An 11,153-nucleotide genomic window follows, 5' to 3' on the forward strand; every position below is an offset into this window, starting at 1 on the left:
AAATATTTTTTGAAAATGTGTCCCTGTTGTTGTAACAGTCTGTAAACCGAGAAGTAACCGGATGTAAAGGGGGTGGGGTGGGGTGGGTGATGTGGGGGGAGGGGAGGGGGGGTCATTGCTTTGTGCCTGCTGCAGCAAGTGATTTATAAGTGGTCGGAGCTCAACCTGAAATAATTTTCAACTCAGCTCGATGAGAGTGAAGGACACGGGTCCGGCTGTAGACAGTTGTCGCCGTTAACAGGTTTTTTTTTGAGCAGTAATTGAATGAGAGGAGAGGAGGTGGGAGCGGAGGGAGGGAGGGAGGGAGGGAGGAGCTGCTGACAGGTAGACGAGCTGTGCGCTGTCCGCGGTGCTGAAGCCTGCTCCGGCTGCAGCCTCACCGGAGATCCTCACCTCAGATTAGACCGGAGCTCCGCTGACCTCCGCCGGCTTAAGAAGCTTTTCACATCTCCGTCCTTGAGTCCTCGCACAATTTTAACCAAATAATTCACTTTTTTTTTTTTTTTATACTCAGTTTGTCTCTTTTTCCTAATCGCTGGCTGGATCTTAAAATGGCACTGCATGGATTAACATTGCGCAAGGCAGAAGCGGACTTATTTGACTGCTGTTTTGTGACTGTGAAAGCAGCCCTTTCAGACTGAGCGTCTTTCTCCTCTTTCATCGGCTCATCTTTTCAGGACACCGAGACGTTTTCTGTTTCAAAGAAAGAGACGCGTTATTTGGATTAATATCTCAACAATATGCGCATTAATGCTGCACTTCCATTTGTTATAGTATTATAGAATAAAAAAAAGACAATTTGGATATGGAGCCAGGCAAGGAGAAAGCTGTCCCCACCTCTAAAGAGGGAATAAAACAAATCGCAGGAAAGGCCCTCGGGAATCTGTACAGGTAAGAAGAAATGAACATTTATGTATTTTAATCATATAATTAGATCTGCAGTCAGAAATTAAACACAGAAAATATCCATATATGATGATGACACCTATAAAAAAATTCACTATGTTTAAATGTGCTTATTCCTGAATTAAAATGAAATCACGGGGGAAATCTCAGTCTTTATGAGCTGGATCACGGACAGGACGCTGGAAGCAGAGTCGTGTGGCCCGAATATTTAAGGATCAGATATTTCCCTGGAGAATGATCCCCTCCACCAGCAGCTGTGGGTGTTTTTTAATAATTAATGAAACAGAGCGAGTCGTGACACAAGGTCGGAGGATATCTATTACCTTATGTATCCATCTGTATTAATTCAAGATCGATGGACTTCATAGCAATAGACTTCCTTATATTCTTTATAGTGTCACAAGGAGCTGAACGAAGCCGGATGACTGACTGCAGAGCAAAGCAAACACATCCTCGTTTTAAAGTCATAGCAGGGGAAGCTAGGTGTTTTTCATTTGTATAAAATTGAATTGTTTTAATTCTTATTGCATTTGCGAATAAAAATGATCAGTTTTTGAATATTAAAGCAGAAAATCTGAAAACACGAAGCATTTCCCAATTAGGCTACAAATATTTTAGATGATAATGAGTTTTTTTGTTGATTCTTTTTGGTGCTGAAATGCCTCTCAGTTGTTGAACTTGATTGCGAGGTGCATCACAGAAACGTGACTCAAAGCTGTGACAAAAAAAAAATGTGTTGGATTCATTTGAGGTGTAGCAGGCCTGATGCTTTACTGGACGAGGCCTTCACATTTCAATGTTAGATTTTTAAATGAAGCTCAATTATTATTATTATTTTTTATGAACAAATTTCCGAGTGCCAGCCGCCAAAAGCAAAAATGCCAACACCTCACTGATGAGAGCGAATCAGAAATAAAAAAAAGGAGCAAAATGAACTCCAAACAACGATGATGCTGATGTTGCTGCAATGCGGTATGAAGGTCATTTTCTCTTCGTTTGCCAACCAGCGTTTTTCTGATACAGAGACATGGAGAATTTCAGCGGAGAACGAAGGGGGAAAAAACACAGTTTGAGTAGAAATAAAACGGCGCAGGCTTTAAGGGGCCTGTGCCTAATGAGAGGAACAAAATGAAGGTAGATTTAAGGCCTGTGGTTGAAAGACCAATGCAAAGATGGGACCTCGTTTTCTACGAGGAAGCTGCAAATAGTCTGAAGGATGTATGTGAGTATAATGTGAGTAGATTTATTCCTGCTGTTTTTGCAGAAAATTAACGAAATCACAGGTTATATTTCCCACTGGTGGTTCTTCTTTTAAAGGCAGCTCAACCTGCCTCGATGTTTCATTTCATAAACCCCTAATAAAACCTAAAAAATAAAATGAAATAAAAAAGCATATAAAATATATAAAGAGCATCTAAACGGCTTGTGGTGCAGGAAGCTTGAAAAGCGGCAGCAAACAGGTGAGGCGATCGAGCTGACGGAGGATGGGAGACCCAGGGAGGACCAGGAGAGGAAGACGCCCCTGTGTGACTGCACATGCTTCGGGCTCCCGCGCAGATACATCATCGCCATGCTGAGCGGGCTCGGCTTCTGCATCTCCTTCGGTATCCGGTGTAACTTGGGTGTGGCCATCGTCAGCATGGTCAATAACCACACGATCCATCAAAACGGCAAGATCATCATCAAAGAGGTGCACGTAAACCCCGCCCTCCCCCCCTGTGTTTGATAGGTGATGAGGGCCATAGCCCATAGAGTGAAAACATGGAAAACCCCAATGTAGTTAATTTCACCATAATAATTGTAATTCAGGAGATGGGCCTATAGGCTTCTATATTATAAACAGAAGCAAATTGATGTAGGTTGTATTATTATTATTCACACTTTTCTTGAATATCTGCTTATTTCTGCTTTATTAGTTGATTTATCACCTTATTTAACTGTAGCTGCGAAAGTATTACAGCATCAAATGAAATGATCGTCCACTGACAATATTTCACACTTCGAAAAGAGGCTCTTTAATTTCACTCTCAGCAATTTTATATCAATAGCCTATTTTACGCCTGTTTTATTTATTTATTTATTTATTTATTTATTTATTTTACCGGAAGTAAAATGGAATTAAATTTGTCTTTATTTTTATTTTTCTGTGTCTGAAAGAAAGCGAAATTCAACTGGGACCCAGAGACTGTGGGGATGATTCATGGCTCCTTCTTCTGGGGCTACATAGTTACTCAGATTCCAGGAGGGTACATCTCCTCAAGGCTGGCTGCAAACAGGTAAAAGCTATTATTATTCAAATTATTATTATTAAACAAACTATGAACAAATAATGTGGTAGAGTGTGATGAAGAAATATTGGTTGCCCCCTTGGTGGACACGTTTCTATTGTATTCTTAAAATGAAAATCTGGTTGTAATATTTGTGCTGGTCAGTCTTATGGATGTGTGTGATGGGCTTGAAGAAAGGAGTGTGACCTCACAGCAGATAAAGTGGGGATTTGGCTGATGCCCGCCAGGCGTGCCTCCTCATGTTAATGAGCTCCCACGGGACAACCATGTCTAATCCTTTATGTTCAGAGGCATGGCAACCACACCAGCCAAAGCCCCGTGTGCAATGCGCCTCTGAGTAATGATTGTAGTATGATTTCAATAGCCATACCGCATCTATAGCACATTATTTCACTAGCAACTGATTAGTCAGCTACAGTTAGACTAAAGGAACAGAGCACATGTGCAGCAGAGAACAATTAGTCTGTAAAAACTGTAGAAAAAAATAATGATGACAACAAAAGTCCTTTTGAGGAAAGCATGTAAATGTAACAGTGATACTACAGGAGGAGATACAGTAGTGTAAGGTCACAGTCCTTCTATATTAACATTATAGGACTGTGAAAGAGATTCTTCGTGCGGGAAATGGAGCTTAAATAAGATGCAAGATGAAGAGCTTCATCATGCCAAGTCAGCTGAGCCCACTGACGCCTTCTGCTGCAAACACCTCCTGTCCTCACTCCCCTGGAAACTGAATAACTGCCTGTTGTGTGTGTGTGTGTGTGTGTGTATGTGGCATCCAATTAGCGCTGATTTATCTTCCCCCTCAGTCTTTATTATTCCGATATGTAGTAAAGAATTATACAATATACTGTAATGTTCTGCAGACTATTTTCTATTTAATGATTGTTTAAATCTCTATGACCTACTTGAATCTGATGAATGTTGCTGCTGTTTTTCTGGCTGAATTAGATGATGATCTTGTTTCGATAATATTTTGACAAATAATCCCAACACACTGTTTACCCAGAGTTTTTGGGGCTGCCATCGTGCTGACATCCACCCTGAACATGTTCATTCCCTCCGCCGCCCGGGCGCACTATGGATGTGTCATCTTTGTGAGGATATTACAAGGGTTGGTGGAGGTACTGATACACAGTTTGCACATCAGATCTTGACCTTTTAAAAGACTCAAAAATGATGCCTCATTATCAAGCCGAGAGCTGAACTCAACCCCTAATGAAATTGTCCTGACATTCAATATTTAACCACGTTTTACAGAAACCCTCTGTTTCACGCTGAGCTCCCCGGCTTTCTACTTGAATTTGAACTGGAAAATGGAGCCCATTATGCTCAAACTCCATTCATTACACTGCACACAATTACCAGATTAGTCCACAAACACAAAACGACATAAAACCCTGAATAGCATGGATTTTGATTGTTGGTTTACCTGACCAAAACATCTCCATGTTCATATAGAAACACGTGGAACAAAAGGGATAAAACCCACTTGATACAGGCGGCTCCCACAGCTCAAGAGAAAGGACATGATTTCAGAGAGAGATGCTATTATCAGACTGAAGGTCATCCTCTTTTGTTATTTTCTTTAGCTGCATACTGTTTTTTCTATAGCAGCTCATGACCATCGAGAGAGGAGAGAGTCGCCTGTGCTCAGCAAGCGTCAACTTATTACTGCAAATTAAACATTAGCATTTCAGGGTGTCTCCCACTGCAAGCCCCAGCAATTTGTGTCTATCAATAGTTGATTGTATGCCACTTAGTGTGTAATGAAGATTTAATGGGCGCAATTCAGTTTTTTTTTTCTTCCATGAAGTGAATTTGCACTGACTCACACCTCACCCATTAGTCTCTATTAGAAAGGTCAGCCACAATGCATATCAGTTTGTTTGTTATTAACTACAATTTGTCCTGTGTGTCGTTGGCAAATAAGGACAGACTACGTCAATCCAGCAGAATATCTTCACATTATGTAAATTGCTATTGACTGAAAGTGGGAAAATAGATGTGAATCTTATTGATGAATTTAGAAAATCAAACCGCTCGTGCAATCACAGGACAATTATCAGTCATGAAATTGGGGGAGAAATATCATAAAGTTGGTAAGAAATAATCTTCATGTGTTGTTCAGATCATCTGATCAGATCATAGCGTGACTGTAATGTCATTTGTCACCGTGCAGGGAGTGACTTACCCGGCCTGCCATGGGATCTGGAGTAAATGGGCTCCACCGCTGGAAAGAAGTCGTCTGGCAACCATCTCCTTCTGCGGTACAACATCCACACATATAGTCACGTTTCTGTGAAAATGTCAGATCGTCTCATTAGTGTCATATGGATTTTATCATCGCATTACTGCACACACTGCAATGACGGTTTGGAATGACAAAATATTTCTCCTAAAATGTGTGTAAATGTGTACTGAACACACCGGGACTACACCGCTCTCTGAGTCAGCAGCCGGGATCACATTCTGCCTGCTCATGATATTTTGTCTTGTTCAGGATCCTATGCTGGTGCAGTGATAGCCATGCCTCTGGCTGGGATCCTGGTCCAGTACACAGGATGGTCCTCTGTCTTCTATGTGTATGGTGAGTGTCACCTTCATGGACTGATTTAATGTAAACACCTTAAAATAGACCGTGTAACTTTTAAAAGGTATATTTGAAAACTTTAGGATATCCACTATAATTTACATAAAGTTTTGTTGGGTCTGAGCAACATTTGGTGGCGCAGCTTTAGTTTGTAATGTCATGTTTGATTCTTGACTTCATCCCTCTAATGATCCGTGCAGGATCCTTTGGGATTGTTTGGTACATGTTCTGGATCTTGGTGTCCTACGAGAGCCCAGCGGAGCACCCGACCATCACTGATGAAGAGCGGCGTTACATCGAGGAGAGCATCGGTGAAAGCGCCCAGCTGATGGGCGCCATGGAAGTGAGTTCTGAGTGTGCATCCCTTTATCCGTGACACCATGCCAATTACTGCACATCAGGCTGATTCTCTGTTTGTTTGAACAGAAATTCAAGACCCCCTGGAGGAAATTTTTCTCCTCTATGCCCGTCTATGCAATCATCGTGGCCAACTTCTGCAGGAGCTGGACTTTTTATCTGCTCCTCATCAGTCAGCCTGCGTACTTTGAAGAGGTGTTTGGCTTTGAAATCAGCAAGGTAAATAAACCCCTAATAATGCCTGGTATCAGCCATAAAAATATATTTGAACGCATGTGATTATAAACTGAGAGCTTCTCAGGTATGAATTACACAATCTCAGTGCAATTTCCTTTGTGTAAGGAGATTCGTGGCATTTTGAAAAAACTATAATAATAATACTGTTCATTCATTCAGTGTTTATTTTGTAATTCCAACAGTGAAAAATAATTTATTTATTTTATGCTAATTTAAACTTTGACAAAAGTGACACTTTTGATTTAATCCAAATTTGTAAATTGATTTAATCTAAATTTCTTATTTGGATTAAATTAAATTGGAGGCTATGGACAAATATTACAGTAAACCAATATGAATAGTTTGCATGAGCTTATACCTGAACATCCTGAGGTGCAACAGAGTCACGGACGTAATTCTTATTGTGTGTGTTCATGCTTTGTTACTGGAGTAAATGCAAAGCTGTTGCCTAGAAATGACCTTTATATGCAGCTAAACTGCAACCACATATTGGAAACACAATGTTGACCAGATTAAATCTATCAATGTTTTGAAGATAAGTTGTCAAAAAAATGTTGATACTGAACAGATCAGTCAAATATCAGTAAAAGATCTTACAGTACAATATCACCTGTAGAGACGACAGCATTATTGATTGATTGTTCAGGCACTCACAGGTTAGGGACAGATCGTGGTCTCGTTTAATGGTGACTTCAGGTGTGTGTTTATTTGTGTGTTTATTTAAATTTAACAAAAACCAAAACTGTGGATGTGAACCTCGGTCTCTGGTGTGACAGTTGTGAGCTTTATACACCCTCCCTCCACCCCGACCGTTGATTGAGTTGCATATAAACATAATTTCTAGACAGAAACAGGGTTGGTTATTGAGGTTCACATTGTCAACGTGTCCACAAATCCACTGTTGTTATAATTCATTATTAAGAACAAAATGTGGTTATAGTGTGAGTTTTGTTGTTGTGTGCACAGTTGGTGACGAGCTTCCTGATAAGGGTGTAGCGTGTATAAGCCATCAATTCAGAGCTGGAGTCAATTAAACTCTGGCTCTTTCTATTGTCCTCAGTCTGCACACTGAGCCTCAACATGCTCCTGTTCGACAGGCTCGAGCTTACAAGGCCAGGTACTGTGAGAGATACTGAAGTCTTCTGCAGGATATGGTCACATCTAAAATGAAACAATCGACTACAGTTTAAATAAATTGTTTGCCTAAATCTATGACATGATTTGTCTTGACTGAAAAATCTGCTTCAGTCAGATGGATGGGATTATTATTATGAGTTATTACGTGGTATAATGTATGATGTTTTAAGAAAACACATTTGAAGAAGATGAATCATTTATAGGGGGCAGTTTTACGATGAGTTGCTGTCGTTTTTTTTTTTTTTTTAGTTGCTGTGGTTCTTGTCTCCTCTCATGAGTGAACGTCCTAATGACAGAGTCCAGATAATCTTAAGGATGTCATAATCTTTGCCCCGCTGTGAGAGTATGAAGCATGAATCAAGCTGGTTTGGCAGCTGTAATTCAGCCTCAGGATGAGCCTGTAGTCACGCTGTGATTGCTGCAGGTGAATTATTGCTCTGATGTGACACTGGAGTCAGAGGGAGAAAGGCAGACAGAGATTTGTCCTGAGACCGAGAGACCACTTGTTGTGACAAGTGTTTGATGGTTCCTCAGGTTGGAATCGTGTCGGCTCTCCCTCACTTGGTCATGACCATCATCGTGCCCTTAGGAGGCCAGTTAGCGGACTACCTGCGGACCCACAACATCATGTCCACCACTACGGTCCGGAAAATCATGAACTGTGGAGGTGAGGCTTCAAACATCAGGTCTTTGTTATCATGATATTGTAGAAATATCGGCCATCAGTGCATCACTTGACTCTTTCTCCTGCTGTTTTCAGGTTTTGGGATGGAGGCCACTCTCTTATTAGTGGTTGGTTATTCTCACAGTAAGGGGGTGGCCATCTCTTTCTTAGTTCTGGCTGTGGGTTTTAGTGGTTTTGCAATATCAGGTGAGTTTTAAAACAATGTACTCTAGCTCAAATTCTCCCTCGTCTGTGTTCAAATGAAGACAAATGTCAGAATATTCACTCTCTTTGCTCTAGGTTTCAATGTCAACCATTTAGACATCGCTCCTCGCTACGCCAGCATCCTCATGGGCATATCAAACGGCGTGGGTACCCTGTCCGGGATGGTCTGCCCTCTAATAGTCGGAGCAATGACAAAGAACAAGGTGAGTCATTTCTATTCACACAATGGTGTGAATGTATCTAGAGAGTCATGCAGATAGGAACCCTTTACAGCTCCTGAAAACATGGTTTCACATTTTAAGTTTAACACTAAATATTTGTTACCAAATGTGCAACAATCAAAGTTAAAGTTAGCAAGAAAACATTGTTAGGAATCCATATTTATCCTAAAAGACTGGTCTGCTTCATCAAGACTAGTGTGGGTGTGGTTTGATCAGATCAGTGACCTGGAAACATAAGCAAACCTCACAACTGTCATCAAGTTAAACAGGTAAACAAGGGCCTTTAAGTGACTCAACTCTTCTCTGTCCCTAGACCCGTGAAGAGTGGCAGTACGTCTTCCTCATTGCTTCCCTCGTGCACTACGGAGGTGTGGTGTTTTATGGGATCTTTGCATCTGGGGAGAAGCAGCCGTGGGCCGACCCGGAAGAAACCAGCGAAGAGAAGTGCGGCTTTATTGATGAGGACGAGCTGGCCGAGGAGACGGGCGACATCACGCAGAGTTACGGTGCGATGGGCGGTCCGGCTAAGAGCTATGGGGCCACCGCACAGCTCAACGGAGGTTGGGTGCAGGACTGGGATAAGACAGAGGAGTATGTACAGGAACCGGCGGGAAAGATGTACGCTGAGCGTGGCTACTCTTAAACCAGACAGTTGTGGTGAGTCTGCTTACAGAAAGAGACTCTCCATCACAGATTGCACAAGAAATCATTATATTAGATATTTAAACCCATTCCGTGTATTACTAGTTTCAAAAAGCCAATGTAAAGAAATAGTTAATGGCAATGCAGAACAATCCTCATTAGATTCTCACATGTTTCCCATCACATGTACCTACGGTAGAGCTTCACTATACAGATAGCGGTTGCAAAGAAAACTGCAGGCCTATGTTGTACTTCTTAGGCACCCAAACCTCATCAATCTACTTGAACAACATGAGCCAGATGACACTGCAGTTGACCATCATATAGGATCTTTCTCTGAAATACCACTCTGATTGCACTGAAACTATAAGTATTCTAAAAACAAGATTCTATTCTGTTTCTCAAATGTGTTTTATGTACTGTATATACCTGTATACTGTTTCTGTGAGACTATTGTGGATTTTGGGTCGTTGATCTGTGTTAACATTAATATAAAAGGCCATATTTTTCATGGACAGTACCTTTTCAGGGAGATGTCTGCTTGCAAAAAAGGTCTTCTTCTTCTCGAGCGAGGCCTATAATACACTATAAGACAAAAATAGCGTGAGTGAAGTTGAACCGTAGAGTTTTAGTGTGTGTTTGTTGCATGAATTTGCTCAGATCAATGTTTCAGATGCAGCCGCCTCACAGTCACCGATAGTCCTCATTCAGCCTCCTGCTTTGTTCTTAGATAAGTGTCTTCTGCCATTATAAACAATAAAATGAACTTTAATATTCAGGTTCTGGCCGTGACGTGAGACAAATCAAAAGAGTTTTGAAGGCGATTGCTCAGAAGACATTGTTTATTGATGTTTGGTGTGCCCTGCAATAAATTCTGTGTACCAGCCGCCACCCATCACATTCTGTTTTGTAATGTAACACTGGCTTGCTGTATCTAACTGTAATTGTTTTGGAGTCATGTGATGATCAACACTAAGGTGTGTGTTTTAACAAATTACTAGTGTCTGGAGAATCCAGCTTTAGTGCTCATGATGCAGGACATGTTTCATTTTGACAGCGGGGAATGCAGTACTGTATTTGAACAACCAGGTTTTGTGATCTCTTGGTGTTTCTCGGTTGTTCTCATCGTCACCAAAACGTACTTTATTGACACTTTGATATTGTCACGTTTGAGTGGACCACATGGATTAATAGATGGCTCTTCCACCTGACTTTATTTGCTATTTGAACACTTTTTCTTTGTTTGCTGTATGGAATCTGCAAGGATGTTTAAAATATATGAATATTTAAGAATGTTTAAGATGACCAAAAGATGCTATTACGGCTTTGTGCCTGAAATTTATGTAAACAGATAAATGTGATTTTATGGCTTCTAATATTGTGTTTAATGAAGAGGTATGTTGATGTCAAAAAGTGTTATAAAAATACTCATATCATTTTATAAAAAAGAAAAACAACCAAAAGTCATGTTTTTGTCGTTCTTAGTCATTGTTTCACCTTGTGTGTTGATGTCTTTTACTGTAATACGTGAGGAAATTTTTTCTTTAGCTATTCAATTGAAGGTTAGACGTCCCGAGAGACAGTACGCAAACTACTTGACAAGTTACCCACCTTCTCCAATCAGTGTCGTGCATCTCCTATCCTCTCCATGTTTCTCATTAGTAAATCAATGACGGCGGTCTCCGGAGTCGAGGGGAGAGTATTGGACACTGCAGCTTGGTAATTGCTAAAAAGAAGGAGGAACAGTGATGTTAATGCTTTTACAGGAGCTTACATCCCTACAAACCAGGATCATTGTCTGTGTTCACAAAGAGTCCTGACTTTAATATGCAGTGTAAAATCTGCTGCTGAGGTGTCATGTAGGTGCAGAAAAAATGTGACAA

The 11,153-nt window shown here is 40.8% G+C and overlaps 1 protein-coding gene across 1 annotated transcript; it reads left to right on the forward strand.

Annotated features, from left to right (window-relative positions):
- The first annotated feature begins 357 nt into the window (after positions 1-357).
- slc17a6 (solute carrier family 17 member 6) lies at positions 358-10,719 on the forward strand. Its single transcript, XM_022756275.1, has 12 exons — positions 358-891; positions 2,341-2,596; positions 3,064-3,182; positions 4,204-4,318; positions 5,377-5,464; positions 5,698-5,784; positions 5,988-6,130; positions 6,214-6,363; positions 8,053-8,185; positions 8,279-8,389; positions 8,483-8,610; positions 8,942-10,719. The coding sequence occupies exons 1-12, from the start codon at positions 806-808 to the stop codon at positions 9,269-9,271; spliced, it is 1,746 nt and encodes a 581-aa protein (XP_022611996.1). The 5' UTR covers positions 358-805; the 3' UTR covers positions 9,272-10,719.
- The last annotated feature ends 434 nt before the right edge of the window (positions 10,720-11,153 follow it).

The sequence above is a fragment of the Seriola dumerili genome, unplaced genomic scaffold (genome assembly GCF_002260705.1).
Source record: "Seriola dumerili isolate Sdu_G_001 unplaced genomic scaffold, Sdu_1.0 BDQW01000242.1, whole genome shotgun sequence".
Classification (NCBI taxonomy): domain Eukaryota; kingdom Metazoa; phylum Chordata; class Actinopteri; order Carangiformes; family Carangidae; genus Seriola; species Seriola dumerili.